This window comes from Sceloporus undulatus, chromosome 4, assembly GCF_019175285.1.
Source record: "Sceloporus undulatus isolate JIND9_A2432 ecotype Alabama chromosome 4, SceUnd_v1.1, whole genome shotgun sequence".
Taxonomy (NCBI): domain Eukaryota; kingdom Metazoa; phylum Chordata; class Lepidosauria; order Squamata; family Phrynosomatidae; genus Sceloporus; species Sceloporus undulatus.
Window position 1 is genome coordinate 34946870 of NC_056525.1, and position 18016 is coordinate 34964885.

The following is an 18016-nucleotide window of genomic DNA, read 5'->3' on the forward strand; positions in this document are numbered from 1 at the left end:
CCATGACATTCTAGTAGTTTTGGGAGACCTTTGTCTGTCAGAGAACTCTGGTGCCACCAAAAACTACAATACAATTCCCAGAATGCTATAGCATTGAGCCATAGCAGCTAAAGTGGTGTCAACTTGGGTTATTTCTGCAGTGCAGATGCAATCTCTCCCCCCCTCTCTCTCTGTCACACACACACACAGACACACACAGACACACACACACCTCTTCCTTGCTGTTCTTCCGAACGGCTCTTGCCTCGCTCCGTTCCCACATTATTGGCTGCTGAGAAGCTCCCTCCAGAGACCTCCTAACCTTTCAGAGATATTGCCCTACAACGCTTCCCTGTCTGGGAATCAGCATGCCTTCGCAAGGAGCCTGAGCGGAGCGGTCCAGTCCCTGCCTTGCCTTCCCGACGCCTCCATCTCCCTCTCCATCCTCTTCTCTCTTCTGCCTTCGCCTCTCGCTCCAGGAAGAAAAGCCAAGCTGAACCAGAGGTAAACGGAGCCCTCCTTTCGCCTCCCTTCCTTTCCACTCTGCTTTGCCTTCGGTCTCATCTTCTTTTTCTCCCTCCCTCCTTCCCCTCTTTTGAATCTCGCCTTTTCTCCTCCTCCTCCACGGAACCCTTCCCTGTCCAGAGGTCCTCCTTTTCCAGGACATCTCCTCCCTTACAACCTTCTTTTATTCTAAACAGCCCTCCATTTGGAGCTAAGGACTAAGAGGCATACCTTTCTGGTCCTAGGAGTGCTTTTCGTTTTTCTCCCTTTTTGAGGTGCCCTGGCCTCCTGTGCAGGGTCATCCTCATCTGGTCCTCCTTTCCCAAGGACCTGTCCTCTATTTCAACCTTCTTCTGTCCAGGAAGAACTCCAAACTCCATTTGGAGCAGGATTCAGAAGCATGCCCTTTCTGTTTCCAGGAGGGTTTGGTACTTTTCTTTGGGCATTGTCCTCCACCCCCCCCCCCCGTGGAATGTCCTCCATTTAACGGTGCCTTGTCCTCTTTATCGGTGAGGACCTCGAGTCATCCTGAGGAACAAGACGTGGGTTTATGCAGGTGTCAAGGGCGGCTTTATAGAGGATGCTGCGTCCCTGAACTTCATCCCTCCCTCCCTCCATCCATTCAGGAAGACAAGAAGAAAAGGAAAACTTTTGCATCTTACCAGGCTAGGCAAGTATCAAAATGACACCGGGGAGCGGAAGCTTTCCGGCTAGGAATATGTCCCTTTTGGCGACGAGGTCCTTAGATGTTATTCTCATGGGTTGTCAAGTTGCTTCTAAGTTAGGATGACCTAAATTGGTAGCCTGTCCTTGGCAAGATTTATTCCCATCTTACCCATTGCCTACCTCTGAGGCTGACAGAGTGTGACTTGCCCAAAGTCCACTGATGACTTTTTATGGCTGAGAGGGGATTCGAATCCAGGTCTCCAGGAATCCCAGTCCGTTATTCAAACCACGAAACCAAGCTGACTTTTACGAACTATTATTATTATTATTATTATTATTATTATTATTATTATTATTATTATTATTATTATATCCTGCCTTTCTCCCAGTATGGGGACTCAATATGGATAGGAAGGGAGATTGGAAGGAGGGAGAGTATGAAGAGAATACCTTCCTTCCTTCCTTCCTTCTCCGGATTTTGAAAAAGTTCACTAGCTGTCACTGTCAGCTTTTCCGACTTCAGAACTAGGTGCCACCCATTGCCATGAGATGGACTTTAGAGGAAGGCTACTCCAAGGGGAGGAGGTCCCTGGACCAGTTTTGGTCCCTGAGCCACGGACTGAACCCCCCCCCCGGCCTGTTTCCAGGAAAGAAAGAAACAATGGTCGCCAACGGGGCCCAAATATAGTGCCAATCTCTAGCACACTGGAAATAACGATAATCATAATAATTGTCGGTTTCTGGCATCAGGCAGCCTGGGAAGATCTGCTTTAAAGGATGATAGACAGGTAGGCTCAGAGTCCCAAATACCCTAAGGGCACCAGATCCTGCCTGATCTTGGATGCTTAGCAGGGTCAGGATGGGAAACCGCCAAAGAATACCAGGTGCTTCAGCTGTATTTCACAGGAAGAAACAGGTAACGCCACCTCTGAGGATTCCTTGCCTTCCTTCCTGTTCGTTTCTAATTTATAGTGAACTTGTTATGGGGTTTTGTTGGCTAGGTTTGCTCAGAGGAGGTTTACCGTTGCCTTCCCCTGAGGCTGAGGGTGTGTGACTTTCCCAAGGTTTCATGGCGGAGCTGGGAATCAAACCCTGGTCTCTAGATGTTCAAATATGCCACGCTGGCTCCTAGGCTGGGTAGGTAGCTGTGGATTATGCTGCTTAGACTTATGGGGAAAGCGTGGCAAGGTACGTATACAAAGCATGCAAAGGGATCTGGCAGCCCCTCTGAGACGGACTGAAAGAGAGAAGTTGGTAGCACGAGCTTTGATAGACTTGAGCAGTCTTCCTCAGATGCATTAAGCGGCGAGTGGTACAGAGACCTTTTCTTCCATCATGCTTTCGGGGGGGGGGGGGGCTACTGGGCTGTTTTTGACAGTTCGCAAAGTCGGAGCCAAGCGGTGCCAAGAATGGGAGAGGCAGGGAGAGGAGTAGGAGAGGAAGGAGACGTAGTTTGGCCTTCTTTTCGCTTTCCAGACCTTCTGTATCGCTTAACCTCCCCACCAGGAGGCTGAGGAAGGCGGCTGTCCCCAAGGATGCGAAGTTGCTTCGGTTCCTTTGTCCTGTAACGGCTCAGAGACTCAGGATCCGCCTCGTCTGTGAAGTCTTTCCTAGGCGCTTTGGTTAGGAGAAGTACAAAAGCTGCTCTGCTCTGGTGCCACCACGAACTACCGTTCCCAGAATTCCATAGCATGGAACCATGGCAGTTAAAGTGGGGTCAAACTGGATTATTTCTGCAGGGTGGATGCAGCCCAGACTTAAGCCACAGCATGAGAGAGAGCATGAATGACTGGAAAAGACAAAGATGCCTAGGAAAGGTCATAGAAAGGGGGAAACCAATTGCAGGATGGTTGGATGCCATCAAAAAGGGCACAAGGCTGAGCTTGGAGGGCCTGAGCAGAGCAGTGGAGGACAGGAGGTCTTGGAGATGCCTCATCCACAGGGTCGCCATGAATCGAGGTGGATTCAAGGGCAGTTAACAAGACTGAAGACCATTTGACTCCCGGGTAGCGTTTAGGAGTGGACTGGCATGTTAACTTTCCCTTAAGGCAGAGTTTTTTCCACCAGCTACACTTGCTCTTCCAATTGGAGTTGTTAAGAGTGAATTGATGTACTTCTCCTGTGTGCCTTCAAGTCGTTCCCGACTTACGGAGACTCTAAAGAGAACCTATCATTCTTGGTAAGATTTGTTCAGAGGGATGTGTGTGTGTGTTTGCCTTTGTCTTCTGAGGCTGAGAGAGTGTGACTTGCCCAAGGTCACCCTTGGGTTTCCAAGGATGAGCGGGGATTCGAACCCAGGCTTCCCAGAGTCCTAGTGCAAGACTGCACCAAGCTGCCTCCTGAGTTGGTTTATCCCTAATTTTTAAACGCAGCCCTTTGGGAGCTAGGTATTAATTCCTAACTAGCGTTACTTTAGAGCAGTGATCCTCAAACTGTGCCCTTTAAGAGATGCTGGACTTCTGCTCCCAGAAGCCTCAGCCATGTTGACCAATAGTCTGGGTTTCTGGGAATTGAAGTCCAAAATCCCTTAAAGGGCACAGTTTGAGGACCACTGCTTTAGAACATTACGAGGATGTAGCGCTTCTGGATTCGTTATCTGGGCAAAGGATTGATTTGGGAGCTTCTGATGGCATTTACAGCCGGATACACTATCTAGTAAGGTTCGACTGAATCCAAATTGAAATGGGTGGTTCCTTTTTGCTCCCTTTCCCCAAATGACATTATGTTGGAAGTACTCTTTCTTTCTACCAAATTTGCAGGTTTAGGATCCCAGCCATATTTAATTTTACCGAAGTTAGGGAGGAAATCAGGGCAGGTTAAGGACAGGAGGCTATATCCACACAGCAAAATAATGGAACTTCGATATTGCTTCAAGCATCAGGGCTCCACTTTATAGACTCCTTGGGTTTTGTTGTTTGGTGAGCTGTCCTGCCCTGAATCACACCTCTAGAGAGAATTGTGAATGAAACAGCAAATCCCAGCATTCTGGAGCTATGGCATTTAAAGAGGAATCAAAGGGCTACAGTTGTGCAATGATAATAAAAATAACAACCTGGTATAAATGGAATTGGGAGTTTACTTACTTGTTTCCGCAAAGAGGAATGAAGGGTATGGAGGAGATCCTGAAAAGAGAGGGGACTGTTCAGATAATGTGTTAGGATACAGTGCAAAATCTCAGAACTTGCAAGCAACCCATCCATTCATAACCAGTCAACCCCCCCCTCCCCGCCCCAGTGAAAGGGGTGAGAATGAGAACTATGCCCCAAGACACACTGCAGAAATAATCCGGTTTGAGACCTCTTTAACTGCCCTGGCTCATTGCAAGGCAATTCTGGGAAGTGGAGTAAGCCTCCTCTGTTAAAGAGCTCTGATGCCACAATAAACTACAATTCCCAGGATTCCCTAGCAGAGAGCCAGGGCAGTTCAAGAGGTCTCAAACTGGATTACTTCTGCAGTGTGTTTTGGACCTATATGTCAGGAGTGAGTGGGCATAAAGGCCGGGGCACTGCCCACTCCCAAATAAGAATACTGTGCCCCAACGAAATTTTCTATCAGTCTCCAAATTTTTTAGCATTGCAGTGATCTAAAACTTCAGCTGAGCATTTGGAAACACAGTTTAGGCATCCAAAGGGGGAGAAAAAAATCCGAAGAGTGGCAAGCGAAGTGAGCAATAAATACAAGAGTTTTAGAGTTGGACGATTTCTGATGGCTAATTCTTTGCAATGCTAGAAATTTGGAGACTAAAAGAAAACTTATTGGGCGGGGGAGAAGTCTTTTGTGAAGGGGATGCCCTCATTTTGCCCCATCCTTCCATAATAAAGGTACCCAGGACCTACGAATAGATTGATCTTTCCATGATTTGCAGTTAGAGCAGCTGGAGTTTCTGATCCTCAATAGTTTAATAGCAGCGCAGTCCATGATGTGACCCAAAATCTCGTTGTTTAAATGAGTCCATCCTGGGCTCAGCAGAACAAGGCTGGTTCAGCGATCCTCCAATTCATGGACTTGTGAAGTTTTTAATCCCAAATTTCTTTCTTTTGTTCCCAAGGGGTTATCAGGGGTGCATCTACACTGTGGAAACAATGCGCTTTGGCACCACTTTAGCTCCATCCTACTGAATCCTGAGATTGGTCCTTTTGTGATATTCTTTTGTGACACTCTTTGGAAGTGGTGTCAAACTACCTTGTTTCTACCCAAGGACCGAGGACATCACAGGGAGACCAGCTGTCCTAACCGCAAAGGAGGACAAGGCACCCGAAAATGTAGGACTAGCGAGAAAAACGTGCGGGGCATGGCCAAATAAAAAGCTAGAAACCCTTAATATAAATAAGAGTTTCCTGCTTCTCAGGCTCCAAATGGAGGGCATTGTGGAATTCTTCCGGACTGGAATGTAGGACATGTTTGGCTGCATCCACATTGCAGAAATAACCGTTTTGTTGCTGCTTTAACTGCCAGTGCTCAAGGCTATGGCATTCTGGGTATCACAGTTGGTTGTGGCACCACAGCGAAGCAACTGCAATTCCCAGAATGTCATAGCCTTGAGACCTGGCAGTTAAAGCAGCATCAAAACAGATTATTTCTGCAGTGTAGATGCCTCCTAAATCGGATCTAGAGCGACTGGAGAAAAGAGAAGAAGGAAAAGGAAAAGGTGGAGGGAGGCAGAGGCGGGCTGACTGGGGAATCCCCGCGTCATCCTTGGGGTTTCCCCCTGGAAGGATCCGCCCATAGGGAGTCCCCAGACAAGGACTGCCCTTGACCCGGGCCAGAGAAACACAGACGCCCGAGAGGCAGTGCCTGGCTGGGGCTCTTTCGCCTCCCTCGGCAGCAGAGTCCGACGAGAGGACTCTTGCATGCCTTGGAATTGGGATCGGACCTCAGACTTGCCTTGTGCCGTCTGTACCTTCGGAGGAGGAGGAATAACAATAGAAATAACAACAGTAGCCGTAGTCCTTTTGCTTCTTCATACTCGCTTCCTGCATGCCTTGGGACTGGATTTGGGATTTGGACCTCGGTCTTGCCTTGACCCTCCTATACCTGTATAACAGCAGTAGTAGGAATAATGCTAGACATAACCACAGTAGTAGTTCTTTTTCTCCATCATCATCATCATCATCATCATCATCATCATCATCATCATCATTCGAACGAAACAAAAGTTAACCTACTCGCTTCTTGTGTGCCTTTGAACTGGGACTGGACCCGGGTCTTGCCTAGTTCCTTCTATACCTGTATAGGAGCAGTAGTTGTAGTAGTAATAGAAATACTGTAACAGTAGTAGTAACCCTTTGTCTCCTTCGTCACCTTCATTGTCAGCATAATTTCTTCTGTTACTTCTTCTTCTGCTTCGCCACCATCATTATCATTTCTTCTTCTTCATCATGTCATCGTCATCATCATCATCTGAACGTAATAAAAGTTAACCTCCTCGCTTCCTGTATGCCTTTGAATTGGAATTGTATCTGGGTCTTGCCTAGTCCCTTCTATACCTGTATAGTAGTAATAATAGCAGCAACAATAGAAACAACAACAGCAGTAGCAGTTCCATTTCATATTCTTCTTCTTCGTCGTCATCATCATCATCACTTCTTCTTCTTCTTCTTCGTCTTTGTCGTCATCAACAACAACAACAATTGAACGTAGTAAAAGTTAACCTGCTTGTTTCCTATGTGCTTTTGAATTGGAAATGTACCTGGGTCTTACCTATTTTCTCATATACCTGTGTAATAGTAGTAGTAGAGGAAGTAGTAATAGTTCTTCTTCTTCTCATCATCATCATCCGACGTAATAAAAGTTAACCTCCTCGCTTCCTGTATGCCTTTGAATTGGAATCGCACCTGCGTCTTGCCTATCCCTGTACAGTATAGTAGTAGTACTAGTAAAAGCAGTAGTTCTTCTTCAGTCTTCCTTTTCGTTGTCACCATTTCATCATCATCATCATCATCATCATCATCATCATCATCATCATCATCTTGTAATCAGAAGGAAACAGGACATTTTTTGGTTGTAGTGTCCGTTTTAAGTCGTTTCCGACCTAATGTCGAACCCAAGGCGACCCTACGACCGGGTTTTCTGGGGCTGAGAGTCACCCAAGGGCTTTCCCTGGCCGAGCAGAGTTGGGGGCAAAAACCAAGAAGAAAAGGCCATTAGAAGGAGGCGCAAAGGGCCATTTCTTTTTGGGCAGAGTCGTCCAATCCCCGGAGGGCAGGAGATGTTCAGCTGTCTATTTCAATTCTCATCGGGGGAGGGTTGTCGCAGCTTCCTTTTGCCCACTGGGGACGATTTAAAAACAAAACCAATCTGTAATTGGGTTTCATCTGGAACATTCTTGGTAGCAACATACTCCAGGGACTTGGCTTACAAGATCAGCCCAGCCAAAATCTAGTAGACCCTTTGGGGAAATTACTGGAGCGATCCAATGGAAAATCACTGGACTGATCCAATGGGACCAAGCGACGAAGAAGATGCGGCTTTTTCTCCATCTTTATTATTATTATTTTTTTTTGCCATCGCTTCATTATTATTATTTTTTAAAAATACAGATTCGTGGCTGGAAAAATCCGAGACATTTCAAAAAGCATTCGTCAAAGATTAGATTCTTTCGATCCCAGTGAAGACTGGACGGGTGTGTGTGTTGAAAGCAGTCCTTTTGCAACCGGAATTAAAATCTGGATGCTATTCGGTCGTTGTTTTTTGGACCAGATGGGTGCTGGATGTGTCTAAATAGGGAGCGGAGGGTTAAAAACAACAACCATAAGAGTGGCTTGCCTTTCTCGACCTATTTGTGCAATGATATGTGAGATAATGCCTTCTCCAAAGCCAGGATGGAGACTGCTTTGGCTAAACTGCACGGATGGCTCCTTCTCATCCTCCTCTCTGTTTTATGAATACATCTGGGCTTTCTAACCCGGGTCACAAAAACATTAGGAGCAATGAAACACACACACACACACACACACATCCCAGTCTTTTGGTGCAGTATAAATGCACCCATTTGCACCTGCAGTGAATTCAAAAACGTATTTGAGCTTGACGCCACATCTGATGGTGTAAATACGGTTTTAATCGTAGTATAAAAACCCACTGTTTGGTACTCTAAATCCAAACTAATAGAATTATTATTGTTGTTATTATTATTATTATTATTGCAGCTACGCAAAGCGTTGCAAGGTTGCCCTTGTTGCTTTGACCTCCTTTCTCTTGATAATTCAGGCTTTCTTCCACCTCCCTTCCAAGTCTGATTTCAATCCGTCACTCCATATAAAATCTTTGCAATATTTCGGATTGGATTTAGATCTCTCCCGTCCCTTCCTTCTCTCTCTCTTTCGCACACGAAAATCCACTGTCTCAGTACCACCGGCAGGACCTTACTTTAGAAATATTTAATTGCCGTATTAATATTTGGGGAAGGAGGGAAAGATTTCTCTTTGGAAGATGCTCACAGCTGCTGCGATCCTCTTTTGTCTCTTGCCTGGGAGAAATCCCATGGAAGGCCACGGGGCTTACTTCTGAGAAGATAGGCAAGGAATTGCGGATAGGTTTTTTTTTTTGGGGGGGGGGGGGCAAAACCAGCCTCCTCACCATGTCCGCCCATAAAACAGAAATGCGTTTTCCTTGCTGCAGTGTTTTGGAAGGCTGGGCTGCTGTCTAAAATTAATTTTTTTGTGGAACTGAATGGCCATTTTTATTTATTTAATTACTTATTTTTAGTAATATCGTATGAAATGCTACGTTTCTCCGTGTGTGTGTGTGTGTGTGTGTGTGTGTGTGTGTATATATATAGTCACTTTCTTTCTCCGTTTATAAATATAGCCAGTTTCTCATTCTCTCTCCATTTATATATATAGTCACTCTTTCTTTCTCTCCATATATATATATATATATATATATATATATATATATATATATAGTCACACGTGTATACTCTTGAAATAACAATATAAATATTAATGTTGAGGATTATTGAGGATGAATAGAAACATTGTTATCGACATATTACGAAATAGGAAAAACCATCTTGAAAACCCGCGTTCCAGGCTAGCATTTCCTTTTGACACCTCCCAAAAACCAAACCGGTCCTCAGGCTTCCTTTCCTGCTAAGCCACAGTCGCATCCCTTCAGTGGCATCATGGAACCAAATTCGCCATCTTTCCAGGCCTTCCTTTCCCTCCTCTTTCCCCAAACGAAAAAGGGCCCAAATCGGATTGGTGGGGGGGGGGGGGGGGGAGAAGGAAGGGAGGGAAAGAAAGCAGATCTAAAATGGAAGAAGGAAGACAACATAAAAGATTTCAAATAAGAAACGATCCCCTTCCTAGGGTTGGGGTTTTTGGACTGATTTCCTTTGGGGTTTGAGAGCTAGAAGGGAGCTCTCTCTCTCTCTGTCCCCACCTTGCCTTGGAGGGTCGTCTGCACCTGCAAAAGAGCAGAAACGGGCTGGAGGTCCCATCGTCCCCCTCCCCTCCATCTGCAGTATTTCTCGGGCGTGGGTGTTGCTGTTATGTGTGTGGGGAGGGAGAAAAAAAACCAGGAGGAAGGGAGAAGATTTGGATGGGGATTGGCAGCACCTCCCCCAGAAATGCAGCAAACCTTACTTGGTGCGTTAACCCCCCCCTCTTTTTTTTCCTCTCTCTGTCTCAATCTCTCTATTTCCCCTCCCCTTCCTTTGCAAAGAGGGACGTGTGGGGCTGGGGAAGCGTTGTGCCCAAGGCTTGCGTTGCCAGTCTGGTGATCGCCTCACGTCCCTCTGCTTTTTTCCCTCCTCCCTTCTCTCTCTCAGTCTCTCTCTCTTATTTTTTCCTCTCTCCCTCCCCTCCCTCTTGCTCCCCCCCTTCTCCCCCAGGCTCCTCTGCATTGCCTAGCCTTGCCTTGCCTTGCATTGCCACCGCGGAAGCCACCGAGAGAAGGCAAGGGCAGCCAGCCGCCTTGGGAAGCTGGGCCAGTGCCAGGCGGGCATCCGAGGGGGCACCCGCCATCGCCCCGTCCTTCACAGCCCCACCGACTTCCCTGTGGATCCTATGCGCCAGGAAGAAGGCGAGGGGAGGCTCGTGGGGCAGCCTGGACCTGTGGGGCGGTGTCATGCTCCAAGGGACCCTGCAGAGGAGGAGAAGACGAGGGTCCAGTGCCAAGAGGGAAGGGAGATAGCCCCCTGGTAGGGCACCCATCCCGATCCCCAGCAAATACCCAGACATTGTTTGTTCCTCCCCTTGTTTCTCCTCCTTTGCGAACCCAAGCTCGGCGCCTCCTCCTCCGTTGCCCCTCAACTTAACCAGGTCATACAAAGAGGTCCACCATGGCCACCCTGATCCGCAGCAAGCTCTCCAACGTGGCCACCTCGGTCTCCCACAAGTCCTCTGCCAAAGTCAGCGGGGTCTTCGCCCGCATGGGCTTCCAGGCAGCCACCGACGAGGAGGCGGTGGGCTTCGTCCACTGCGACGACCTGGATTACGAGCATCGCCAGGGACTCCAGATGGACATCCTCAAGGCCGACGGCAACGGCAGCGAGGAAGGAGGCGGCGGAGAGGCGCCCTTGGAAGGGGACCTCCACTACCAGAGGGACGGGACGGGCCCCCTGCCCCCCTCCGCCTCCAAGGACGAGGGGGTCTGCTCCGAGCTCTCCGGACAAGGCAAGCCCAAGATCACCGCCTGGGAAGCCGGATGGAATGTCACCAATGCCATCCAGGTAAAGCTTTGGACAGAACCACCTTGGCTCTGTGGAGGTCAGGGGCAAGTCCCCCCATCCGACTTCGTTCCTTCAGGACCCGCGATGCCCCCTTCGGAGGCATCGCGGGTCCTGGAGGCATCGCGGGTCAACCTTGCTCCTCACCCTCCCCACCCTCCTCCCTTCACCCAGAACAGATGTCCATCTGATCCTTGGTCGTTATTGTTCCGTTGATCAATCTTCGTCTGATCGTTGTAGCATCAGCTGCTGAACAGATAGCTGAAAGGGATTTAGGAATCCTCGCAGACTATGAGTCAATCCTATGATGCGGCAGCTGAAAAAGCCAAGACGATTCTAGGCTTCATCAATAGACCTGGAGGACGAAGGGGACTTGTCCCTGACCTCTACAGTACCCCCCCTTGTCCCCCTTCTCCCCTTACCCAGGACAGAGGGCCCTCTGAGCAATGGTCATTACTGATCATTCTTCGTCTGATCATAGTTGATTCTACATAAAGGTGAAAGGGATCTAGTTGCTGAACAGACAGGTGAAAGGGTTCTAGGAATCCTCGCAGAGCGCCAATTGGATATGAGTCAACCCTGTGATGCGGCAGTTGAAAAAGCCAAGGCGATTCTAGGCTGCATCATCAATAGAGGTGGGAACGGAAGGGGGGACTTGCTCCTGACCTCCACAGTGCCAGGGTGCCAATCTTGTCCTCAGGCACCCTCCTCTCCTCCCCCAGGGGAGATGAGCCTCTGACCATTAGTCATTATTATTCCGTTGATCATTCTTCGTCTGATCGTTGTAGCATCAGTTGCTGAACAGACAGGTGACAGGGATCCTCACAGAGCACCCAGTGAATATGAGTCAACCCTGTGATGCGGCAGATGAAAAAGCCAAGGCGATTCTAGGCTGCATCAACAGACGTAGGGGAGGGGGGGGGGGGACTTGCCCCTAACTTCCACAAAACCAAGGTGCCAGTCTTGCCCTCAGGCACCCACTCCGTCCTCCTCGATTGGCTAAAAAAAAAAGCCCATGCGATTCTAGGTTGCCTCAATAGAAGGGTGGCAAAACTGCTTAATTATGGTCAGTTCCTCTCTGATTTTGTTAGAATAGAATCATACGGAGCGCAAGGGCCAGCAGATCCAACCCACTGCTATGCAGGGATACAAGCAAATACAAGAATTCTGTACCAGAAACGAGCAAAGCACTCAGGACAGATGGACATCTGACAGTTGGTCATTATTCCGTTGATTATTATTCGTCTGGTCATTGTAGCATCAGCAACTGAACAGGCAATTGAAAGGGATTTAGGAATCTTAGCAGACCACCAATTGAATTGCAACCCTGTGTGATGCGGCAGCTCCAAAAGCCAAGGCGATTCTAGGCTGCATCAATAGAGGAGGGGGGAGGAGGGGGGGGCTTGCCCCGACTGCTATATTGCCAGGGTGCCAACCTTGTCCCTGGGCACCCTCCCCTCTCACCCTCCTCCCCTCACCAAGAACAGAGGGCCATCTGAGCATTGGTCGTGATTACTATTACTATAACCCATGCCATGCCATGCTATGCCGAGATGCAAGAATGCAATACCAGAAACGATCAAAGCACCCAGGACAGAGGGCCGTCTGATCGTTGGTAAGTATTCAGTTGATCGTTTTTCATCTGGTACTTAATATGCACGTCTTATAAAAGGGACCTAGGAATCCTAGCAGACCACCAACTGAACATGAGTCAACCCTGTGATGCGGCAGCTAAACAAGCCCATTTGATTCTAGGCTGCATCAATAGATGGGTGGTAAAATTGCTTCACTGTGGTCAGTTACACCAAAATGGTGAAGGTTCTGAGGACGATGTCTTATGAGGAGTGGCTTAGGGAGCTGGGGATGTTTAGCCTGGAGAAGAGACGGTTAAGAGGTGGTAGCCCTGTTTAAATATTTGAAAAGATGTTATATTGAGGAGGGAACAAGCTTGTTTTCTGCTGCTCCAGAGACTAGGACCCGGAGCAATGGATTCAAGGAAAAGAGGTCCCACCTCAACATTAGGAAGAATCTCCTGATAGTAAGAGCTGTGTGGCAGTGGAATATGCTGCCTCGGAGTGTCGTGGAGTCTTCTTCTTTGGAAGTTTTTAAATAGAGGCTGGATGGCCGTCTGTTGGGGATATTTTGATTGTGAGTTCCTGCATGGCAGGGGGTTGGACTGGATGGCCCTTGAGTGTCTTCCAACTCTATGATTCTATGATGGGTTTCACACTGGAGCGCATGCCCTGTAGAACCCTTGCCTCTTCCTTCAATGGGAAGGGGCTCCAGTGGTCATCTAGACCAACCCGAACGACGGGAGGGGGTTAGGACGAACGGCCCAGGTCTGGGTTGACTGAGTTCTTGGTGATCTTAGGTTCAAATAATAAAGTGTAAAAAAACCCACCCCAAACCCATTTTTGGGTGCATGCTGAAATGATCTTATCAACACCAAAAGTCAAACAACGGCTCCTTTTTGTGCTTCCAGGCAAGATGGCTAGAAAAATGCCAAAGGTTGGCAGTCTCTCACTCCCCATTCTGCCCAGTGGGGTTGACTTAAGGAATCCAGAAAGCAGTCCTTTGAGAAGAACACATTTCTAGCATAATCTTTCCTAGATTCTAAGCACATACAAGATTGCCCCCGTAGGTTATGTGCAAAAATAGGTAGACAGCAGTTACACAAGCCTTCTGCTTCATATTTATTTCCACGTGATTTAAAATATATATATATATGGTGCATATGCATAGCAGGCCTTCTGACAGGGTTCTGGACCTGACTGAGGCAACAGATGGCCCAAACAGAAGAGCTTGCTCCCTCCCTCAGGCCTTTTACCTTCACCCCCTTCTCCCCCAGTTCATTCAGCATATTTGCAATGTAACTTCCAGTAGATGAAAAGGAAAATGAAGCAAAAATCCAGATCACCTTTGCCTTTTCCCATTTTGCATCGTGGCTCTTAGCCTGTAATTATATCCATACTTACTTGAAAGTAAGCTCCACTGAACTCGATAGAATTTAATTCCGTTATAGGTAGTTTTAAACTGCAACATCTTAACGCATCCTCTCCATGCATTAAATAATAATAACAATAATAATAATTGTAATAATATCGTTATCATCATAATCTGCAGAAGTGCAGGTGCATAAAGATAAGATAAGAACTCCTTTTACAGACTTGGAACAAAATCCCATCCAGGAACGGTTTCGTGTTTTTATCAGTTCAATCAGATGTACTTCATATCCCCAAATAATATTGATCAGGAGGTGCATTCCTATGTATTTCCATAGCTATGATACATTTTTTTTTCCCATTTGGGCTTAAGGGATTAGATACGAAATTCCCCCAAGACCCGAATTATCTTCATTTTTTTGTCAACACCAGTAAAATTCAAGCTGTCAAGCTGATATATGTACATGTATACCTTTCTATTTTCACCAGGCTTTAGAGTGCAGGTAGGATATGGCAGTCATAAATTAAATTAAACAATGTAAAAAGAAAATGAAATGTTTTCTGTTGAAGCTCAACATGGCTGAAAATCCTATACCACTTGAACCGAAGGGACCTCAATCGAATTCAGTGGGGCTTACTTCGGAGTAGTTATCTAGGCTGCTATAAAACAGTTCAGCCAGAGGCAGCTTATTCAGTTGCTAAAGAGAGCTGTAGTTTAGCTAAGGAACTTAACCAGAACGTTTTCTATCCCAAATCCCTCGCCTTAAATGTCCATCCACAGTAATGCATTAGAATCCAATAACTGTTCGTTTGTTAGTCTGATAGATCAATATACCTTTGAGACTAACTGAAAGAAAGAAGCTGGTGTAGCATGAGCTTTCTTAGACTTGAGTCTACTTCCTTATGCATCTGAGGAAGTAGATTCAAGTCGAGGGAAGCTCATACTATACCAGCTTCTCCCTTTCAGTAATGCATTAGTCAGTTTTGATTTGCAGAACTGCAGATTTAGGCATTTGGGGTGGTCTGAAGGGGAGGAATGAAACTGTCTCCAAGGGAATAATTGCTAGGGATTTAAATACTAATATTGCCCCTGATGATGTGCCAAGTGCATCAATTAAAAACAAAACACACTGTATCAATGGCTCACCAAAAAAATCCAGACTAGATGTGAAATGAGAAGGGACAGGAGAAAGGTTACTTGTCAATGATTCTAGCAGATATCTGCTTTTTAAGAAGTGCAGAAAGAATCTCACTTCTTTCAATGATTGTGATCTCAAAAAACAAAACCAAGATTAAGGAATCCAGTAACAGTTACAGAAGCAGCCTTGAACCTATTTGCTTTGACCTTAGTGCTTAGGAAGTGCATTCAGGATTAAGAGGAGACTATGATGGTTTCGTAATATTGACAGCAATCATGCTGCTGACAACTGACATTAAATTCAAGACATTACAGTACGTGTATTTCTTTACATTATACTAACTTTAAAGTGGAAGGGTTTTTTAAAAGCATTTTTCAGACCATTAAAATCACTAAAATATTGTGGTTTCTTTCTTGCTTAAAATACTTGAAATATTTTGGGATAATAAATATCTGCACTGTTATCCTAGTTGCATAAAGGTTTCATGGATGCATCCTGCTGTTTGATCTTTTATGAATTAGTATATGCAAGAAAATGAAGTGTGATATTTCAGCTTCTACAAGTCTTAATGTTTATTTGAATGCATCGAATGGGGAGGATCAAGGGTTTGCTGTCTGCATTGGTCCCTGTACTGGGAAAGTGAATGATCATAGGCTAAATAAAATGAGCAATACAGTCTCCATTTTGTTTCTTTCTAGGGGATGTTTGTTCTTGGTCTGCCCTATGCTATTCTTCATGGTGGATACCTAGGACTCTTTTTAATTATTTTTGCAGCAGTGGTTTGCTGCTACACTGGGAAAATCCTTATTGCCTGTCTCTATGAAGAGAATGAAGATGGGGAGATAGTCAGGGTGAGAGACTCCTATGTGGACATTGCTAACGCTTGCTGCACTCCCAGGTTTCCCACACTTGGGGGCAGGATTGTCAACGTGGCTCAGATCATAGAGTTGGTCATGACCTGCATCCTATATGTGGTGGTCAGTGGCAACCTGATGTACAATAGCTTCCCAAATTTGCCAGTCTCCCAGAAATCATGGTCTATCATTGCCACAGCAGTGCTCCTGCCTTGCGCTTTCTTGAAGAATCTCAAGGCTGTCTCCAAGTTCAGCTTGCTCTGCACCTTGGCCCATTTTGTGATCAACATTTTAGTGATTGCGTACTGCCTCTCCAGAGCTCGCGACTGGGCGTGGGATAAAGTCAAGTTTTACATCGATGTCAAGAAGTTCCCCATCTCCATTGGCATCATTGTCTTCAGTTACACTTCTCAGATCTTTCTGCCTTCCTTGGAAGGGAACATGCAGAACCCCAAGGAGTTCCACTGCATGATGAACTGGACTCACATAGCCGCTTGCATCCTGAAGGGACTCTTTGCCTTGGTAGCCTACCTGACTTGGGCCGATGACACAAAAGAAGTCATCACAGACAACTTGCCATCAACCATTAGGGCTGTGGTTAACCTTTTTTTGGTGGCCAAAGCCTTGCTTTCCTACCCACTGCCTTTCTTTGCAGCTGTGGAGGTCCTGGAGAGATCCCTTTTCCAAGATGGAAACAGGGCCTTCTTCCCTAATTGTTATGGGGGGGATGGGAGGCTCAAATCCTGGGGGCTCACCCTTAGGTGTGCTCTGGTGGTGTTCACCTTGTTGATGGCCATTTATGTCCCCCATTTTGCCCTCCTGATGGGCCTCACAGGGAGCCTCACAGGTGCAGGCCTCTGCTTCCTACTTCCCAGCCTCTTCCATCTCAAGCTTTTGTGGAGGAAACTCTTGTGGCACCATGTCTTCTTTGATGTGGCCATTTTTGTAATAGGTGGTATATGCAGTGTGTCCGGGTTCATTCACTCTTTAGAAGGCCTCATTGAGGCTTTTAGATACAATGCAGAAGACTGAAGTCTAGATTGAGCTGATTTTATTAAAAGGTGGAGGAAAGAGAGAGAAAAATCACACAGAACACCCACATAACCAAATGATGATGCATCCCCATAAAGGAGAAATGTTGTTATTTTAGTTAAATCTTCCCAAAAGTTTTATCATACAACCTTCAGCAAAGTTTGCAGATCAAAAGCGTATTCTACAGACTTTTTAAATAAACTATGGGGAAAATATAAATATATATTTTGTATGATTTAGATATTATCAGAGAGAAAATATGAACTATTTCCTTGTCCCACTCATTCAATAGTCTAAACTCTCTAATCTCTGTAAGGAAATTCAGATGTCCCATTTGGAAATAGTGAGTGGTTTCATGGTAATATTTTGCAAATGTTATGCAATTAAGTCTCTTTAAGAAACAAATATACATGTCAGCCCAATTGCTTGGAGTCATTGTGATGAAACATACAATTTGGTGAACCTTAATGTAAGATTTAGACTGTATGAATAACAAGTTAAAATGGCTGTGATGACCAAAAATGTCTCCAATGAGCAGTAGTGTTTACATTGTATATTAAATCACCAGTAAGGACAGCTTAATACTTCCATACCAACTCATGTCCAATTCCAACATTTCCCATTTATGACTAAGAATCATCTGGCCTCCAGTTGAGATCAGAGAATTGAAGTCCAGTTCTGGATTGGAGCATTTTCCTTTCTTTCTAAATTACAAGAATAAATAAATATCTAGATAGATAAATCAGTAGATTTGAAAAGTATTCTGGATATGAAACCAACACACACACAAGAAAACCATTCTGTGCAACTACCAGATCTGTGGAGCTGTTTCAAATGTATGTGTGCTGTAATTGTGGTAAATAAGATGACAAATGTATATCAGAAAAATATCTTTAACATATAATGTGGTACATAAATATATCAAACAATAAAGAGAAACCATAACAACTGTGGCTGGAATTGTTTGTTCTAGGGAACACTCAAAGATCATTTATAACACATTGTAGTGTGTTCAAAACATTACACATACATTGCCTTATTGCAACAACCCACACAGGCCTGAATTGTATTGGCAGACCCAGCTAGAGAAGATCCAGTGAATCAATTGCTGCATGGTAAGTGAACACCTATTTAAATCCAACTGATCCAAAGGACCAACGATAGGATTCAGGCCTAATTTGCCATTCTACAGACATATTGGAGTGAATCCAGGTGAATACAATGACT

At 45.8% G+C, this 18016-nt stretch overlaps 1 protein-coding gene across 2 annotated transcripts; it reads left to right on the forward strand.

The window, feature by feature from the left end:
• Nucleotides 1-206: 206 nt before the first annotated feature.
• Nucleotides 207-17731, forward strand: SLC32A1 (solute carrier family 32 member 1). Of its 2 annotated transcripts, none has more exons than XM_042465726.1 (3): nt 207-483; nt 9986-10825; nt 15602-17731. In XM_042465726.1, exons 2-3 carry the CDS (start codon nt 10436-10438, stop codon nt 16787-16789), a joined length of 1578 nt encoding a protein of 525 aa, XP_042321660.1. In that variant the 5' UTR covers nt 207-483; nt 9986-10435; the 3' UTR covers nt 16790-17731. The 2 variants fall into 2 exon arrangements, with proteins under 2 accessions (XP_042321660.1, XP_042321661.1); XM_042465727.1 differs by lacking the exon at nt 207-483 and adding an exon at nt 2206-3328.
• The last annotated feature ends 285 nt before the right edge of the window (nt 17732-18016 follow it).